Raw genomic sequence first — 20,287 nt, 5'->3', positions numbered from 1 at the left:
CTGTTGCTGAAAGAGTAAACAAGTATCAAAATGAGATGATGACTAGATATAAGGAAAGCATCTTGCGTCTTTCTCTCTGCACTGAACCCTAAAAGATCAGTTTACTCCAACATCTACGTCACAAGGGATGAGTTATTTTGGTGCATGATAGCCTAGAAACTCCAGCATTAGGTAATTTGTGACCTGAAAGCACCCATAAAACAGAAAAAATCATTGCGATCCAACTTATCTGTCCCCGATTTGAAACTTTTCCCTTAGACATTCCATGCATATAACCAGGACACAGATAACGAAAAAAAATCAGAAAGGGTCTTTATTGGTTATGATAGTAGCCTATATCCGGTAGTGTAAACTACTACAGTTTTACTTTTGATATAAGCATTTGAGAACACAATCTCTTTTCTCGTTCATTCAATGGCATGGGTAAAACAATTTGAATATCATCCATAGAGATACGAAACACTTTTATATTGCTTTTAACAAAAAGATCCAGCAAACAATAACAAGCACCGGTAGCGGCAAAACCAGTCAAGCCTACTCTAGATACTAATTGATTAATTGATCAAGCAACGGCAAGAGCAAAAGATAATCCAGCTTTTGGTAATCCCACTTCAAGTTATTTTTCTAACATGATGATTCATCAAGCATGGAATATAATTTTTTTAAATTTGTATGACAGAAAGAGAGACTAAGTCACTAAATTGCATTACTGTGATTCGGAAGGATTGGTATGAATAACTAAAGTGTCAACCAACCAGTGGAAGTTCAATTTAATGAGCACAAACTTGGGCATTCTCCTAACCTTCAGCAGGAAATCAAATGAATCTTGAAGTTTGAGCAAATGTGTCCATCATACAGGTCTAGAATCTATTCAAGCGCTCCCAAAAGAACAGGCAACAATGGAGTTTTCCTATCTGGCTTACTAATTTGCTAATTAAGGCAAACAATCCGAATATATGGGACTAAAAATATCATTTGGACGCCTTGTGGCTATCACTTGATGGGCACTCATATATCAGTGGCTCACTTTGCTCTAATGTATGGGTATGGTCGCTTTTTGATAAGGACCCACCAGTTGAACGTGCCCACGTTTTATGCAAGTCTAAGAAATGAAAGTTCAGTGCCGACTGACTGTACAATCGTCCTGGCCTAGCCACTGATTAGCTTTTTGACAAGTGATGTATAAAACGCGGACCCCGCAGAAGCCCCAATTCCAGTCTGGCGACATCGAGATCCATGAAAAAATCAACTAAGTTGTGGCAATCATGCACAATGGTCACTCCAATCGACAATGATACATCCATGTTTTGATTTTGTGGCCTAAGATCTCCTCTACAAACCACAAGGGGATCAGGGAAAAAGATATCATAGGTGTTGAAGGTGTAAATTTGGACCAAGATGTGGATTTATTAGTTGGGTTGATACAAAAATCACTCAATCACCAAAGATTGCGTTAAAAAAATTTCTAGGGAGCAATGTCAAAGAAAAAATTGTTCCATGAAAGTTAAAGCGAGAGCTCTCAAAACACAACTGAAACGTGTGAAAGAAGATGCGGCAAAACTCCACCATTAACGGACACTGCTAGAAGAGTATTATGCAACTAGTAATCTACTAGCAGAAGTACATGCCCACTTGTTAAAAAGAACAGTTGTTGTAATCTACAGGGGTATTTCAACTTGGTAAATGGATTATTTCGTTAGTAAGTTATAAATACACGTTGTTACTCATCAAATCTCAAACAATGTTAATAATTGACTAGGAATTTATAGTATTAAAATAATTATTTAGTTCGTAAGTTATAACCGTTAACCGACATTACGAGTAAAGTAAGTAAGCAATTCGTGCTCTTGTAGAGAAAAAACAGTCTGCTTGGAAAATTCAAAAACAATTGGTAATCTAATAATGGATTTAAGCAAGTTAAAATTATTATTTCTTTGTTAACTCACAGACAATTGACTGGATCAATAAGTTATCAATCAATTTTTACCTATAAAAAATATTTCAAATTCACTATCGGTTATTCAAATTTACCATATGCAGAACAAATTTCTGTTCTGCGGTGCTCTTAGACGTCACCTAAGCCGACAAACGTGTTTCAACTCATATCGTGCAATAATTGAGCCGGGAATAATTTGGGGTCTGTGGTCCCTCTTCGCCTGTATAAAGCAGTGACCAAAAAATGAAAAGCTAACACCCACTAGCTACAAAAAGATTAGTGCTTCACAATCATCTACTTGTTTCAATTCTTACTCAAACATCAATGGCACACCAGCAATTTTCTTCGCAGTCCGCCATAGTAGGCAGTGAAGAACATGACCGGGAGGCCATTGACGAACTAATTGCTTCACTGCCCCAAAGGAAAGGCGTGGTTCGTCCTTTCCAGTCCCTCTACCAAGACTTCTGGTGCCCAACCTACCTGCTTCCCAACGTGATCGCGTTTCAGCGGCACTTCCAAGCCAAACACAAGGACATTGTCCTGGCCTCTCAGCCCAAATCAGGGACCACCTGGCTAAAGGCCTTAGTGTTCTCCGTCGTTAACCGTTCCCGCTTCGGCATCTCCAACACGCCCTTGCTCACTTCGAACCCCCATGACCTCGTCCCTGGCTTCGAGCACCAGCTGTACGGAAGCAACCCGAGGCCCAACCTTGACAGCCTGGCAGAGCCGAGGCTCTTCGCAACGCACATCCCTTACCCATCCTTGCCAGAGTGCGTCAAGCAGTCAGACTGCCGGATCATTTACATTTGCCGGAACCCATTAGACGCTATGGTTTCATCTTGGCACTTCTACCTCGAGACTGCACAGTCGAATGACCAGCCGGAGTGGTCCTTGGAAGAACATTTCGAGATCTATTGCCAAGGGAAAATATCGTTCGGGCCCTTTTGGGATCAAATTATGGGCTATTGGAAGGAGAGCTTGGAGAGGCCACACAAGGTGTTGTTCCTCAAGTATGAGGACTTGAAGGAAGATATTGTAGGGCAGCTGAAGAAGGTGGCCGAGTTTGTGGGGCTTCCCTTCACTGAGGAGGAAGAGGAGGGAGGTATGATTGAAGAGATAGTCAAAATGTGTAGCTTAAAGACCCTCAAGGACCTGGAGGTCAACAAAGCCGGCAAAATACCAGTTATGAATATGAAGTTTGTGAACAGAAGCTTTTTCAGGAAAGGCGAGGTGGGTGATTGGGTTAAGCATCTCACTCCTTCCATGGTGGATCGCCTCAATAGCATCATGCAAGAGAAGATGAGCCCCTTTGGATTGGAGTTCAAAACACGTTGAGTGTTAATTAATTTCACTTTCTCGATGTGTGTCATTAGAAATAAACGAAATTAATAATGGAAGGATCTGCAATCCTCCTTTTTGGTGTAGTGTAGAGAACTCAAGGTTGAGAAGAGAAGTTTATTAGGAAAGGCGAGTTGGGTGATTGGTTTAACCATCTCACTCCTCCTATGGTGGATCGCCTCAGTAGCATCATGCAAGAGAAGATGAGCCCTTTTGGGTTGCAGTTCAACACATGTTGAACATGTTGGTTGCTTTCGACCCCTTCTTTCTCTATGTATAACATAGTAGAAATAAATGAAAGCTAAATCGAATGGTTTTCCCAGTCAACTTCTCATGTCGTGCTTCTCCTCATTATTTGGTTAGTGTAGAGAAAGAAAAAGAATCATTCCCAATTGAACTAAAGAAACCCTGACTTTCTCTGGGCTAAAGACCAGACAAATATGGGATGCTGATCAATCGCATTCTTTTGTTCAATTAAAACTTTTTTGATCTGCAATCTTAATATTGAAACTACTGATCTCTATGTCTTGTGTCCCAAAATCACAACATCGACCAACGAAAAACTGCGAATATTTGACAAACAAGAATCCCATTATATGAGCAAGGAAGGTTCTACTGATCTATTTAAAAAGAATAGGATTCTTTTTTCCATGCTGGTAAATATTTGAAAATGTTTGTGTAAAAAAACTATTGGTAATATCGATCACCTAATTTTTTTGTAATTTCTTGATAACTTACCGACACTTTTATTGAATTGCAAACTTTTTTTGATAATTTACAAACATGGTAAATAGATTATTTCGTTAGTATGTTATAAATACACGTTGTTACTCGTCAAATCTCAAACAATATTAATAATTGACTAGGAATTTATAGTATTAAAATAATTATTTAGTTAGTAAGTTATAACCGTTAACCGACATTACGAGTAAAGTACGTAAGCAATTCGTGTTCTAGTAGCGAAAAAAATAGTCTACTTGGAAAATTCAAAAACAATTGGTAATCTAATAATGGATTTAAGCAAGTTAAAATTATTATTTCTTTGTTAACTCACAGACAATTGACTGGATCAATAAGTTATCAATCAATTTTTACCTATAAAAAATATTTCAAATTCACTATCGGTTATTCAAATTTACCATACGCAGAACAAATTTCTGTTCTGTGGTGCTCTTGGACGTCGCCTAAGCCGACAAACGTGTTTCACCTCATATCGTGCAATAATTGAGCCGGGAATAATTTGGGGTCTGTGGTCCCTCTTCAACTGTATAAAGCAGTGACCAAAAAATGAAAAGCTAACACCCACTAGCTGCAAAAAGATTAGTGCTTCGCAATCATCTGCTTGTTTCGATTCTTACTCAAACATCAATGGCACACCAGCAATTTTCTTCGCAGTCCGCCATAGTAGGCAGTGAAGAACATGACCGGGAGGCCATTGACGAACTAAATGCTTCACTGCCCCAAAGGAAAGGCGTGGTTCGTCCTTTCCAGTCCCTCTACCAAGACTTCTGGTGCCCAACCTACCTGCTTCCCAACGTGATCGCGTTTCAGCGGCACTTCCAAGCCAAACACAAGGACATTGTCCTGGCCTCTCAGCCCAAATCAGGGACCACCTGGCTAAAGGCCTTAGTGTTCTCCGTCGTTAACCGTTCCCGCTTTGGCATCTCCAACACACCCTTGCTCACTTCGAACCCCCATCACTACAAAAAAACAAGGGATTAGCGACGAATTTTGCGACGAAAAATTTGGCAAAATCCGTCGCTAATCGAATTTGCGACAAAATTAGCAACTGAAAAAATTCCGTCGCTAATTCGGCGTCGCAAAATTTTGCGACGGAAAAAAATTTGTCGCAAAATTCGTCGAAAATAATTTGTCGCAAATTAGCCACGAACTTTATTCGTCGCAAATAATTCATCGCAAAATTCGTCGCAAATTAGCCACGAACTTTATCCGTCACAAAATTCGTCGCAAATTAGCCACGAACTTTATTCGTCGCAAATTAGCCACGACTTTTATTCGTCGCAAATTAGCCACGAACTGTATTCATCGCAAAATTCGTCACAAATTAGCCACGAACTGTATTGATCGCAAAATTCGTCGCTAAATATTCGTCGCAAATTATACACCATTTGGGCCATCAAATCTTGTTCATAGCAATAGCTACGCATTAATGAACATCATGTAATACATTCAAAACAATCAAAGGACACGAGAACCATAGATTCCGCTTCAGAAATAGAAAACGAACAAACCAGACACAATGCCATATAATTGAAAAATATAACCGAAGGAAAGATGCTAGTCCGCAAAAAATACTAAAAGAAGAAAGTAGCGAAGAAAGTTTCTACCCAAAGCAAAGCTCATCAGGTTGTACAGCCATAATCTTTCAGCAAGGCACAAAAAGATGAAGCGACTTTAAACTATTCAATTTTTAGAAAAATAAGGAAGAAAATATACCGTGGCAATAATAAGAAATGCTGCAACAGGAAATCTCTTCATCCTAAAAGGAGGAACAGAATAGATGGTTCCAAGAAAAAGACCCAGACTGTAAAGAGAAGTAATGAATGATCCAAAGTTTGAAGCAACGATCGACAGGCCAGTCACTGCAAAAAATATCACCAAAAGCCAGGCATGTTGAATAGAAAGATCTCCTGCTGCTATAGGCAAATAAGGTTTGTTGACCCTGAAATAAGATAAAAAAGATACTAATCATAAAACTGGAGGGTAAGCTGGGGACATTGATCCTCAAAAGCGTAGGCATGACAAGAAGGTTAATTAAAAAACTGGAACTCCAAAGAACCGTGAGTTCTTGCATGGTACCTCAAACACTAACCTAAATCTGATGTCCAGCAAAAATTGGGATGTCACATTTTTTCATTATGAACACATGCATTCTTTCTCACTTTAAACATCTATGCTGAAGTCGGAAGAACTTTTGCTCTGTTTCTCAGTTCCAATATCTTGGTAGTTTTTCATTTCTTCTCATGCTAGTAATAGTGACGCCGTAACCAACATCTTGAATTTTTACATACTTTAATTTCAGAATTTTTGGACTTGATATGAGTAGTAGGATAGCCTAATTTTCGGACCATGTAAAACTGCCCAGAACGGATATTTCTGTGATGTGCACACTTTCTCTATTTTCTACAAATTTTTCTGGGCCGAATTTTAATAAGCTTCCTTCACAAAAGTTGTTGAGAACTTCTTTCTCTATAACATATATAAAATTGAGAATTTTTGGAGATGATTTGGATTCTGGAAAGAGCTTACTTTGAGAAGCAAAGATTCTGTTCTAGCAAACTGTTTTTAGTTTATCTTTGAGCTACTAAATGTTATGTTTAAAGAAAGATTCAGATTTTGTGTTCTTCATAGGAAATATTCGTTAAAGTCTTGTTTATGACATATTCAAATTTGAGAATTTTCGGAGTCCATTTACTATGTTTTCAAGTCTGATTTCTAGAACAGTGCAAAAACTGCCAGTTTTCCCAGATTTCAAAAATTCATCATTTTCTATATGAGAACGTTGGAATTTCGGAGGTTATGCTTAAATGCCATAAACCGGTTGTCCTTAAGTGCCATTGATGGACAAGAACAAGCCCTACTCGGCCAAGCTTGGGGAGCAAGAAGCCGAATTGACCAAGTCAACATTGAACCATTAATTGAGGGCTAATCATTAGAAGATTCTTATCTTATAAGATCTTCATTAATTGAGTGATCTTGCATGTTCTAGAGGGAGTCTCACGCCCAAGAGAGCTTAGAGGACAAGAATGAAGACCAAGACAAAAACAATTATTGGAGAGACCGTTATTAGAGGCTTATGTGTCCTCTTGGAAATTAATACATAGGCTTATGTGTCCCTAAGAATTAGAGCCTAATGACCCTAAGGTAGAAACTTGGAGACCAAGTTGAGAGATGTGTGGCCTCAATTAAAGGCTTGCATAAGAAGTTTCATGATGGTCAAAAACTTGGAAAGCAAGTTTTGGGGTAGAAACATGTGACTAAAATCTAAACCCAATGATGACCATTTCTTGGGTATTAAATGAAGGAGGATTCTAGAGAGTCAAGAACTTGGGGAGCAAGTTTTGACTATTAAACTTGGTGAACAAGTTAGTGATTTGCCTATAAATAGGCTTGATCCCCCTTAGTTTCCACACACCACCTCCTCTTCCTCTCTCATCTCTCATTTTCACGCTTCCCTCTCTCTCCCTCACCCTCACACCAATCACCTCTCTCCCTCTCTCTCACCTGTTCGCCGCTGCCGACTGCCGTTTCCCCGTTCGAACCCCGTAGACGTTTTCTTGTACCTGCAAGCGAGTGGATTCCCTAATACTTGAATAGGGCGGTGTGTTACGTAGTTGGAACACGGCATGTGAGTGAATTCCCTAGTACTTGGATAAGGCGGTGTGTTTCGTGGTTGGAATATGGCTTGGAAAGTTGTTGTTGCTTGAAACGATTTTGTTCTTGTGCATGGTTGCATGACGCTTGGATGCGGTAGTTTATGTGATATGTTGATGTTCTTAACCATACTTGTTGAATTATGATCTTGTGAGCTTTTCATGAGTACGTACAACTAGGGCACCGGCTTGTGCGACCTATGATGTGTGATCACTAAACGAAAGAAGAAGACCGTCGTCACATAACGTTGGCGGCAATGACTCAGTTGAGCCGGGATGCCCTAGTTGAGCTAGGATGCCTGGGTTGAGCTCGGATGCCTCGGTAACTAGCGCCAGGCTGCCCTAGTTGAGTTAGGATGTCTTGGTTGAGCCCGAATGCCTCAGGTGTGCTAGCCCCGGGATGCCTCGGTTGAGCCAGGATACCTAACATGAAGCTGGATGTCTCGGTTGAGCCGGGATGCCCTGGTTGAGCCAGGATGATGATAAATGAATCTTATATGTGTGCCGGTATATGTGTTTATTGATAAGCCGAAGGTTTCCGGATGCTCGAAGGATTCCGGAGGACTCATCACCCACGTATAGAGACGGCGATGCCTGATGGATAAATGAATTCATGAGTGAATATTTTATGGTATTTTTGCACGCCGATTGATTACGAGGCTTCACGTATAAATTTTCTTGTACATTTTTATGTGACCGGGTAAAAGTGAGCTTTCATGTTAACATAGCAAGAGCAAGGTCAAAGTCTTTGCTATTGATTTGCCATCGACATAAGGCGGGGAAAATATTTGTATACGTTAGTACGACGGCGAGGCATCATCCGGTACGAGTATTAGTGAATTTACTCATTGAGTTTTCAACTCACTCCCGTTGTTTTCCATGTTTTCAGGATGAGCTCCACGCCCCAGGTTCGCTTTGGTGTACCTGTCGAGATGGAGGTTGACCTAGAGGAGCTAGGATTAACCTCGGCCTTCGCTTGTGATATGGTTTATACATGGAACGGCCCATAGAAAAGAGCTTGTAAAATATGTTTAAGTAAAATGGCAATAGTGTGTTTTGTCTGTTGTGCCTTCCTTGATTTTCAGCTATTATTTATTTGGGAATTTGTTTATACACGCTTATGCACTTATTAATAAGATAAAAGAAACGAGACGGCGACGAGCTTGGAACGTCGCATTAATAACCCCAAGGTGAGGTAAGGACGTCGCAGCTGGTGCTAACGTGGACAATTTTTGCAATTTTCTTTCAATTTTCAATTTCCTACAGAGATAGAGAGAGAAGTAGAAACCAACCCAAATAAAACCTTATCAACTTCTCAATCAATTATATGGCAATGACTAAACCAGCATGCTCAAGAACCATCCGCGAGTTCCCCAAAGAAAGGCCTTCCAGATCGTTATGATGTGAATAATGTGATCGGCGCAATCGACATCACCTATGCGGCCGATAAAAGACTTTCACCTAGGATTCATAGTGAAATCGATTATGGCGTGTGCATAAGAAGTCAAAAGATATAGTTTACGTGAACCCGGTGCATCTAAACCCAGTTTATCTCAGTCATTAGATCATATTGATCTCAAGTGAGTCCCACAACATTCAATGGTTAAAATGAAGTGGGCTTATGTTGTGGGCTTACACAATCATGATGCAAACAAGAATTTTGCATCATTTAGGGGTTCCGTCATTTTCTTCGTTTGTGTTTACAGATGAAAATTGCATAATCAATCGTAAGGAAACCAATCGAGTCGTAAACATTTTAATTGAACCAATGTAATCCTAAACTTTTGAGGGACAGCTCAATCAAATCCTATCAGCAAGTTTCGCCTGAATAATCTAAAGTGGTAGTTCAGTAAACGCCGACTATCTTATGTATAATAGAAATGGCATGACATGGACTTAATTTCAATGAGACGACGCCGTTTTTGCTTAGATAAACGGCATTGTCTCTTAGCTTTGCGTAATAGCCCGAAATTAGTTCCAAAATTCCCAAATCAATCCTTCGTGCTTGAACCCTAATTCCCCAAAGAAACCCCAATCCTTGTCTTGGCGACATCAAAATCCATGAAGAGATCTACAAAATCGTCGCAAGAAATGATAGCTATCCCTCCAATCGACAATGATACATTTGTATTTTACTATTGTAGCATGAAATCTCCTCTGGAAACAACAAGGACGAAGGAGAATCGAGGAAGAAAATATGATAGCTGTGGAAGATATAAATGTGGAGCAAGTTACTTGTTTATTAGTTGGGTTGATGCAGAAATCAATCAATTGCCAAAGAGTATGTTACAAAAGGTTTCTAAAAAGCAACGTCAAAGAAAAAACTATGTCTACCCATCACGAGGATAATGGCAATTCCGTGGAAATTATGGCACAACTGAAACATACGAAATAAGATGCCACAAAGTTTAAGAAAGGAAATTTCAAATTGAAGATATACCAAAATTTCACAAAGCATGTACGAACGATTAATCATCATGATACACCAATGCTTGAGTCCCGTAGGAATAAAGTGCGAGCAAAAGTGAGGAAAGAAAAAGAAAGTGAAGTTTATCAAGACAATATACCTGCCTAAAAAGATAATTTCGATGGGTTGCAGCTATGTCTCGATGCACCCTTAAATATGAGTAGCTCACTTACCTCTAATGTATGACTATGGTCGCTCCACGTAAACCAGAAAACGAGAGCCCCAGCAATTTGATATGGACCCACCGTTGCAAGTAGTCCATTAGAAGGCGGTCAACGTGCCAACTAAGTAGTGATGTTACCAAAGGATTGGACAATTGAATGCCAACGGGCCGTCCAATCGTCCTGGCCTAGTCACCATGTTAGTGAAAGAAGGATATTAGAAGTGTCAAAATTTGTGTACGGTATTTTTAGTGCCAAAAATTTGTTTCGAATTATTTAAGTGCCACTTTTAAAAAAAAACGATCACTAGATATTTTAGGGATAAAGTGTGTTATATCCGCAATATTCGAAAAAACCCCAAATTAGAAATTTTTCCTAATTTAACAACGTACCTGGACGACTATCTGACATTAACTCTAAGGTACGATATGCGGCGGTGCGGAAGACTGTTATCTTATCCATAACTACCTGGATATGATAATATATATTATTTGGGCAAAAGGACACTATAAGTGCCATAAGTTGTGTACGGAGATCACTTTGGTGCCATAACTTTTTTTCGAATCACTTTGGTGTCAACTTTTTTGAAAAATAATCACTTTAGTGCCAATGCTGACATGGTCGCTGGAAATCTGACGTGGCTCTTTTTTTATTAATTTCCGATGCTAACATGGCTCGCCGGAAATCTGACGTGGCTCTTTTTTTTGCCGGAATTTTGGCCGGAGTCATTAAAGTGATCTCTTTTCCTCCGACTTAGCACCAAAGTGATCCGAAAAAAAGTTATGACACCAAAGAGATCTCCGTACACAACTTATGGCACCTATAGTGTCCTTTTGCCATATTATTTGCTTTTCAAATTCAAACGGTCGCTTTTCCACCGATATCTATGACCATATAGATATGATCGTTAGCTCGAACCGTTTTCCTAATTTGAACATGACAAATAAATATTGCGGATTGTGTGGACTATTTGAATGCGATTACTATCTTTTGTTTGATTGCTTCATCTTTGAAATAAAAGAAAATCCAAAAAAAAATATTAATTAGGATTTAAATTAGAAATTTTGCATGTTTAGGAAATCTTGAATATATCTAAAAGATAAGATAATTGCTTAATTTAAATTGGGATTTAGGGTAGTTTATTTACTAGTTTAAAGGCAAAAGAACACTACAAGTGCCATAACTTGTGTACGGCGCTCACTTTGGTGCCATAAGTTTTTTTGGATCACTTTAGTGCTAAAATTTTTGAAAAACGATCACTTAAATGCCAACTCCGGTGCCGTACACAATTTTTCGCCGGAAATCCGACGTGGCATTTTTTTTATTAATTTCTGAAGCTGGCGTGGCTCGCCGGAGATTGGCACTTAAGTGATCGTTTTTCAAAAATTTTAGCACTTAAATGATCGTTTTTAAAAAATTTTAGCACTTAAGTGATCGTTTTTCAAAATTTTAAGACTGAAGTGATCCAAAAAAACTTATGACACTTAAGTGATCGTTTTCCTCCGACTTGGCACCAAAGTGATCCGAAAAAAGTTATGGCACCAAAATGATCTCCGTACACAAGTTATGGCACTTATAGTGTCCTTTTGCCCTAGTTTAAATTAGGGGTTATTCTAGTCCTAATAGATTATTTAGGATATTTTATTGTTTCGAATTTCATAAAAAATTATCAAAAAGAAATTATTTTAGGAAAAGTTTGAGTGTCTTTCTAGAATAGATTGCATGTTATTTGAGGCATTTTTTTATTTCGAATTTTAATGAAAAATACCAAAAATACGTCATTTGCCCGTCATTAGAATTAGGCCACTTCGTCGCGGGACATATAGTTCGCATGTCAGGTTTCATTAATCGCATGTCATATTTTGCACGTCATTGCACTTAGATTAGTTTTCATTTTAATAAAGCGAAAACCCTAAAGAACGAATTGTGTGAATTGCTTTGTTAATTAGAAATCATATTAGGATTGTCTGTGTAATGTTCTAACTAACAATGCAGATGCTTGCGTTGCTAAAAGGTACGTTGTTCTCCTAAACTAGTAATTCATTTATTGTTTTCTTTATTGGGTGTTAAATTGGTGGATTGCGCACCCACATGGTCACCCCACATGTTAGCAACTAAGTAATAAAATGGATCCAGACTAACTGCTTAAACATTTTTTTTAGAAGAAAAGGTACCGAAAGGGCGTTAGATTAAATCTGGCGTAACCAAGTCCCCGAACTCAAAATCTCTGGTTCGTAGAAATAAAACATATCTTCCTATATTTTATTTGGGTTTCTAATCGACCCACTGCAAATAGATTAGTGGCGACTCCAAGCATGTAAACACTGGCACGTTAAGAACTTAAACTCTAAGTCGTGAATTGGTAGAACTTGGAAGGGTCCAAATTAGACTTAGTATTAATAATCCATTAGCCGAACCCCTAGGTAGTGCACCGCGGAGGTGAGGTCGCGACAGATATTCTTCATTCATATTGTATCATTTGTTCGAATTTTGTTTGTTGTTGTGCTTTCACTGAATGGATATCTTACTAGTGTTCTACAGTAAAAGTAGACCCAATGGAGATTAGAATACGGACGTATGTCGTAACATTTAAACCCTCTTTCTTATAATCACTCTAATGGCCGGCCGTGCGCACGTACATCTTGCATGAGACTATTTCATCGACGTGTAAAGTTGACACTAATCGACCTCTCGACATTATGTGATCCCATGCATAAATTAACGTGAAATAACTTTTTGACTCCTGGGATTATCTTGAACTTGCGGGTTATCCGATCCATTGCTCTAACGAAAATAGCCAGCCGTTGATGATAATTTAATAATCACCTTTTATGGTATTACTATGGCGTGTTAGGCTTATCAAGGAAGCAAAGCACATGTTAGAGTGTCAATCGAGTGCATTAAAAAAGTTGAACCACCATATAAGCGAGGGACATCGATCATAATAAGAATTTTGTGTTAATTTCTAGTTACCATATCTTTTTCTCTTCTAAACATTTCATGAAATCCTCTTAAGTATGCCGTTCTATAATTGTAGGCTCCATTGTCATATGACAGCACCACTATTGTTTATCACTTAATCTTCATTATTGTTTGAGCCGCGATACATTGCTCAATTGTTAATATTGATTGTTTTGTTGGTTCTTCGATGCTCAAATGGAAATTGTTCCTAAAAGTTAAGAGTGTATTTCATTAGCATATGCAGGCTTTTGCCTATTATGAACATATATAGTGCTGTACCTTTTAATATCTCTGTTCGATTGAAGCCATTGACCGAAAGGAATAATTGATTTTATTTCCATATTTTTCTAATTCTTTGATTTTCCTATATCAACTAATTAATCACCTTCCAAAAATGCTAGATTATGGACAAAATCCTCATTCGTGGTTGGTTTATGGCATGCAAATCAAGAAGCATAAAGAAGATAAGTTTTACCATAGAATAAGAAAATAAGAAGCCTAGCTGAATCCATCTTGCTTATGAATTTTGGCAAACACACTTTTTGTTGTAGATCGATAGTAAATCTGTAAACTAGGTTGTCATAAATTTGTATGCATTTACTAACACTACGTTGCTTAAAAAATTCTAAGAAATTTGAGGCATGTCTTAAAATGGTTTAATCGATGAATATCGGATGAAACTATATTTAGCACCATTTTATGCTTTCACGATATTTTCTCTTTGTATCGGACCAGTAATATATTAGCTCTAGTGCACCTATGCACAACGTGGAAATGACACTAGGATTTTTCTCATGCAATCCACATAACAAATGTCTTACTCATGTGTTGATTTACATCATCAACAATTAATGTCACATGATTGTTACGAATTCAGTTTATAGAAGCATATCTTTCTCGTGGATTCTAATTAGCAAAATTTATACAAGGTGACAGCTATGAGTTTTCCATCTAATGAGTGTCTTAATTGGCCTATGTCCTTGGTTGACCAGATAAGAAAGAAATATCACAAACAAGAGGATAAGCGTTTGAATGAAAACAAAGTTGAGTCACATATTTCCGCGCTAGGATTTCAAAAAATGAATGACTGTCAAACATAGGAAGAACCTTATTCTGGTAAGATATCTGTATTTTTATTTATGCACTTTGGCTAGATAATAAATTCTTAAACCAACCAGCCATAATTCACTTATAAATACACTTTAGTTTCTTGAGTTCAAGTGCAAATCAATCCCCATTAAGCAGTCCTTATTGCGTGTCATTATCTGTAGTTTTTCTCCAGTGGAACGCATCAAGAAATGGCTAAGGGGAACAAAACAATTGACCTCTTGGCCACGATGAATCCAACAAGTGCTTCTTCGTCGACTCCTTCTCTGCAAGTTTCCCCCAAACCCTACTGTAAGAACGATGAAGCCAAAGCTCGCAAACCTACCACTGGCTGTAGGCAACGCTCCCGTCCCTTAAACCTGAGCATGGACCCTAAAAAACTTAAAAGGTGAATACTTATTAACGAGAATATAATTGCACTTCAATTGTTTTCTCTTTATTTACGTCAGTTCATTTTGAGCATTTTTGTTTGTGCATAATTTGTTACAATGATCATTGATCTATTTATTAACACGAGTACTATATTGTGTATGCAGGATCATATCGAATCGTGCATCTGCAGATAGAGCTAGGTTGAAGCACAATCAGCATATTTGTGATATGGAAAGAAAAGCCAAAGCTTTAGAGGTAATAATCCTGTCCACTCCATAATAAATGACTAAATAGATTTTTGCACAAATGATCACATTCTTATCAAATCCCAAATTAATTAATTAATTAAAACAAAAATTGTGTATAAGTTAAGAGGAGGGTACATATCTTCGTGGTCCGTACATACGACATATCCCCTATTCCAACACAGGCCTCTATTATATTTTGTGTGGTGGCACGCAGCAAAAACCCTAGAATGGTTTATATAGACTCAACTCAAACAACATTCCCTAAATAAGCATGAATAAAGAGATTGATTCTTGACTTGAGATGGCTCTATTAATAAGTTACAATTCATAGGACTCAATAAAATCATGAAAATTGTATAGATTCGATCTCGGGTAAGTTGACGGCACTCGATAATTTGACCATAACTTTCTCTACAAGATTCCCAATTACATGGAACTTGTTGCCTTAGAAATTAGACTATATATTTTGCAACCACATTGAAGCATGAAATCATCGTCAAAACTCAGAAGAAAATGACCCTTGAAATATTGCCATAAGGATGAACTTCGCCTATTGGAATAATCTTTATTAGATAAGTTACAAGTAAATTAGTATAAATTAACGGCTCAACATTGCACCACATCCCCAATTTAGGATTTCTTTCACCTATCACCCTAAGACACGTAACTTGACACCTTGATTTGATAATAGAACGCGATGAATGAAAAAAATAAACTAATGGATTCATGTTGCTGTGTCTTGTGCAAATATAGGCAAAAATTGTGATGCTCTCACCTCAGGTTGGTTTCTATCAAAGGCAATATGAGATGTTGCTAATGGAGCGAGAGAGTTTGAAGCGAAAAATCTTAGATTATGCGAGCGATAAAGATCACAAGGAAGGTAATTAATGATCTCTCTTCTTCACTTTCTCATCATAACTTTCGTTTCGGTATTTTATGTGATAAGCACTCATTTGTCTGGACAGCCGAAATAGAAGAGAATAATTTTTGGGTGAGACAGCTAAGGTTAATTCTGGGAAAGCAAAGAGAGCTTACACAAAGACAGGCACCATACAAAGGCAAAATGGCATCTTATGGGGATACCAATAACCCAAGTAAGCTGAATAACAGTGTATCTTCACTTGCACACTGGCTAATTGTTATTTTTCCTTTTTTCTATAGTTAGATTAGTCTACAGATTACTACTCTAAGATTGATCATATGTAATTGGTTTGGCTCTGTGTTCAATGTATGTCATCCGGATATTACCATATTGATAGAAGAAGAGTCGAGCCATGATCGAAACAAGCAATTGAGTGTATCTAAAAAGTTCGAAATCTTTTGGATAAGTACAGTCAAGTGTATAAAACAACCAAAACAAGTGAAGTCCACAAGGCAATTATTTATTACTGAGCGTTAATTATCCATATGTACAGATTCATATTTTTACAAACCTGTGGTTTTAGATCGTGCAAGAAGATAGTAATCATTTTTTTTCTTCATTTGTGAATGTAGTTAACTGAAGAAATGGATGTCCAAAAAATAATTAGAATTCTCATTGAAGATAAACAAGCTATTGCAAGATTTACATCACATTTATTGAACTTTTTGTATATATCATACTCGCAAAACTTGGGCCGTGCTGGGGAATGCAATGACTGGTCATAGATGCAAACTTGAATTATTTAGTGATTTAAATGTTTTCACTCAAGGAGCATAAATTGTATTTCGGCCAGAAACATGAGAATTGAACGTTGACATTAGTATAAGCTTGCTGTCATATTAGCAACTTAATTTTTTTATCTTGTGTGATTTAATAGTTTTTAACGATTTTGCAGCTCAAATTGGAAAGAACACAGGGGAGGTCTCTAGCAAGCTGAGTATAGTTAAAGTGAAGCAGGGAAAGAAGGAAGAAGTACACACGTGGATGCCGACTCCTTGGGTACCTAAGATGGTGCCGGCACCGACTCTCAGTATGAGTCGTCAGTCTAAGCCACAACCAAAGGCGAACAGTAAATCTAAAGATCCTCTGAGTCTCAGTTTGGGCATTAATGAATAGATTACCTGGGGATATCGGTTTGTTACGTGAACTTTTAGAATCCCGATTCGGCCTGTGGCTTCTTTCTCACTATGCAATTTACCTTTCATTCGATCGCGCGAGACTTTTAGTGTGTATACTTTTCATATTCTCTTAAATTGTAAGTAAATGCAAGCATTGCAATTGACAAATTTAGGATGTCTTCAAAGACGTGCTTAGCTTTCACTCGTTTTTTACTGTTTGGAATGCATCTTCACCTCTATGTCTGTTTGCTCCGAAGAATATCAAGCTCAGAGATGCTGAATTTTTTTGCTAAAATAGTTGATGAATTGGAAGGTCAAATTTGTCGGAGCTACCCATTTGTGCTTTAATGGTGACTAATAGACGCCACATTATGGGGTTTCCAAATTTTCAACTGGCCTCCGTGCGGACAAGCATGCTGACTAAGACCTGACTCATTGGTATTGTTCAGGCACGTTTTGTATTATCACTCTTGCAACTGCGAACTTTCAGGTTGAAATCTCTAGTAGTTTGTCCATTTAGAAGGAGACCGATTCATATTACCTATAATATGTATCTCAATATTGACCATTTGTCTATGTTTTAGGGCTGATGATGTGTAGTTAATGATCCCTAGGATCTAAACAGAGCTAAGTACTTGATAGGATTCCAATTCTCCGGTAACTTTGAGTCCATTCAACAAATATCTTCATCGAAAACCTGGGAATGCACTCATATATTGGTTTTCATTTTTTGCTTTCTTTCATTTTTGAACATCTCTGCCTGCTCTGTCGGTGAAGATCGTGAAGCTTACAGAAGGTTTAAGATACATCCAGGATGCTTACATTCGAGCTGCATAACAGTAAAGTAGTACTGATTATCTAAATAAGTGACCGCTTTGTGCATGGATTCTACTAGTTGTCTCAATATACCCAAATAAAGTTTGTCCCTCGGAATGTAAACAAATTCTAGTAAAACGTCATAAAATCCTATGATCATCCTTTCTATTGATCTAAGCTTGAGATGCAATGGTAGAGTATAAAGCGAATTAGAATGCATAGAAGAATTTTGATTAAGTTAGCATGACTCTGTTATGCCTCGAACATACTAGACAATTGTTAGCGTTTTGCAATAAACTGTCAAGTGACCTTCTCAGAGTTCTGGTTCACGATCATACAGACAAAACTGAAGGTAGATTTGGATATAGATATGTAAAGTGGAGTAAACTAAAGCAGAATTCAACTAAGAATATCAGATTTGAAGGACAAGAAAGAACACACAGCATGACCAATTGACCTTTTCTCAGCGTATCATCTTTTTGAGCAAGTACCAACAGGATCTCACCAGAATACATAAACCTAATTCATGATCAGATCCAGGGTACTCACCCAATCGAGATACTTCGGATAAGTAACATTAGCACTATCATCACTTTCTTTCAAGCTCTTGAGCTTATCAAAGGGCATGTTGAGATCTAGTGACAAGTCCAACGATGATGATGATGAGGGGCATGATAAAGAAAGACACAGACTGCCATCCACCACTTCACCCTCATTTTGTTCCCATGAATCATTCCTCCTTACCTCCGCAAGCTTCGGCATCTTATTGCTCAGAGACAGATTCAGATCAAGATCGCCACAGTCGTTGCCATGATCAGCCTTTCTTTTCACCGTGCTTCGGTCCCTGTGGTCCCCATCAATATCAATCCTCCAGATCTCATCCTGAGGAGCCTTTCCCATTCCGTGCATTAACTGGTCTTTTGAGGGTTGAATTAGGGTTGACTTCAGCTGTGTATGGGCATGTGTGAGACTGGACAACAACGTGAAATTGGTGGACTCTAGCACCGGGTCTTGAGCTTGTTTCCTTCTTCCTAGCTCAAAGTAAATGTTGTCTTTTGTGTTTGGATGAGAGTGATGAGACGTGTTCTTCATGTTGTCACCCATGAAACCTGTGAGTCGGATCCCATTTCGCGCATTCACCATGGCTACATCAGTCAAATAGGGTCCGCTCATCCAGTTCCGGTCACTACTCCAGCAAAAATCCCTGCACAGATCGAGACAGACAGACACAGTTTAGCATTGGGATAAGAAGTGCGGTGCACATTAATTCATGAACTGTCACATGGCAATCCTTCCTACCTGATGTTGGAGATCCTACGGTCAAGATTTTGGAGAATGGAGTGTTGCCAGAAGGCATGAGGAAGCTGATCTGCACTCCCCATGAAGTCTTGTCTTGTGTTTATAACTGCAAAAAGTAGGTTTAATAAATTGTTAGAAGGAAAAAAAAAATTGACAGAGAAACAAGAAACCTATATTAACTCTAAACTTAAATCGACACTGGTTTTTTACCTTCTCCTCGATCATTAATCGTCTTGCTCCGGAACATCTGTGCCCAACAGAAAAAGAAATTGAGCTCAACTGTACTAAGTAATTATTTTTGTAAGAAAAAGATAGTTCTTATATATACATAGTAGGTTATGAGATCGTTCTTTTATATACATAGTAGGTTATGAGATCTTTTATCACCTGCAAATGGCTCTTGACATGAGCAATACTAAGTCCCTTGATGTTCATCAGCTGCAAGACCAATTTCGGTGTAGCTCCTAGATGAAAAAGAAACATACCCAAAACAGGAAAAATCTATTCAATCAACATAATATATCGAGAAATAATCACAACACATACACAGAGAAACAAGAATCAATAAAAAGAATTTTACTTTCTTGACCCCCGAGTCGCTCCACTGCTTGAATGAAGCGAAGGTGAAGCTCAGGAGTCCAACGCAACCTCGGCACTTGAGATCTCACATATGGCCTCAAGCCAGTGCTAGTACCAGAGCTGATCGCGCTCTTGTTGTTGTTATTGTTGTTGTTGTTCTCACTGAACTCCTCAACAACGCTGTTGCTCGAGCTGGTGCTGTTCCTAGTCTTGCTCTCACAGTCCTCTTCCTCCTCATCCTCGCTTATGATCTCCAATGGATTCGCCGCCATCTTGTTCAAACCACCATCATTTCGATCTTCATTCATGGTGGTTTTGCAAGATCAGAGAGATGAACCAGCTCAACGATGACGAGAACCGTGCTTTAAGGGGCTGTTTCTGGGGAAGATTCAACCCCTGGAGGAAGGAGGAGGAGATGGGTATTATTCATGTGTCAAGTTTGTCTGGTTTTGGTCTGAGAAATTTTTTCCCAATGGCATGAAAGAGAGAGTGAGGTTCCATATGGGAAGGAACGCGACAAACCCTAGCCAGGTCTCAACGTGGTCTTGGCCACAACAGAGGCACGCCTG

General features: G+C 38.4%; 2 protein-coding genes and 1 long non-coding RNA gene across 3 annotated transcripts; 1 reads left to right on the top strand and 2 right to left on the bottom strand.

Annotated features, from left to right (window-relative positions):
* Window positions 1–2,191: 2,191 nt before the first annotated feature.
* LOC115670151 (cytosolic sulfotransferase 15-like) lies at window positions 2,192–3,601 on the top strand. The gene has a single exon (XM_030591349.2). It carries the CDS (start codon window positions 2,261–2,263, stop codon window positions 3,269–3,271), a length of 1,011 nt encoding a protein of 336 aa, XP_030447209.1. The 5' UTR covers window positions 2,192–2,260; the 3' UTR covers window positions 3,272–3,601.
* Window positions 3,602–5,535: 1,934 nt separating this feature from the next.
* Window positions 5,536–6,281, bottom strand: LOC115670442 (uncharacterized). The gene is made up of 2 exons (XR_004004502.2): window positions 6,108–6,281; window positions 5,536–5,957 (listed from the first exon to the last, which is right to left on the bottom strand). It is a non-coding gene; the product is annotated as an uncharacterized LOC115670442 (long non-coding RNA).
* Window positions 6,282–18,303: 12,022 nt separating this feature from the next.
* Window positions 18,304–20,106, bottom strand: LOC115670231 (two-component response regulator ARR18-like). Its single transcript, XM_030591449.2, has 5 exons — window positions 19,720–20,106; window positions 19,527–19,603; window positions 19,350–19,386; window positions 19,140–19,245; window positions 18,304–19,044 (listed from the first exon to the last, which is right to left on the bottom strand). Exons 1-5 carry the CDS (start codon window positions 20,024–20,026, stop codon window positions 18,360–18,362), a joined length of 1,212 nt encoding a protein of 403 aa, XP_030447309.1. The 5' UTR covers window positions 20,027–20,106; the 3' UTR covers window positions 18,304–18,359.
* Window positions 20,107–20,287: the final 181 nt, after the last annotated feature.

Source organism: Syzygium oleosum, unplaced genomic scaffold (assembly GCF_021117445.2).
Source record: "Syzygium oleosum isolate NSW1041296 unplaced genomic scaffold, Sole_v2.1 Sole_v2.19, whole genome shotgun sequence".
Lineage (NCBI taxonomy): Eukaryota > Viridiplantae > Streptophyta > Magnoliopsida > Myrtales > Myrtaceae > Syzygium > Syzygium oleosum.
Note: the sequence above shows the minus strand (reverse complement) of the source record. Positions and strands in the feature narration are given on the sequence as shown.

What these genes read in the sequence shown, in the direction of transcription:
- LOC115670151 (XM_030591349.2), top strand. Translation starts at nt 2,261, where the DNA reads ATGGCACACCAGCAATTTTCTTCGCAGTCCGCCATAGTAGGCAGTGAA.
- LOC115670231 (XM_030591449.2), bottom strand. Translation starts at nt 20,026, where the DNA reads ATGAATGAAGATCGAAATGATGGTGGTTTGAACAAGATGGCGGCGAAT. An exon ending in ATGTCAAGAGCCATTTGCAG is followed by an intron (nt 19,387 to 19,526) that starts GTGATAAAAGAT and finishes TGTTGGGCACAG; the next exon opens with ATGTTCCGGAGCAAGACGAT. An exon ending in CGTAGGATCTCCAACATCAG is followed by an intron (nt 19,045 to 19,139) that starts GTAGGAAGGATT and finishes CGATCTGTGCAG; the next exon opens with GGATTTTTGCTGGAGTAGTG.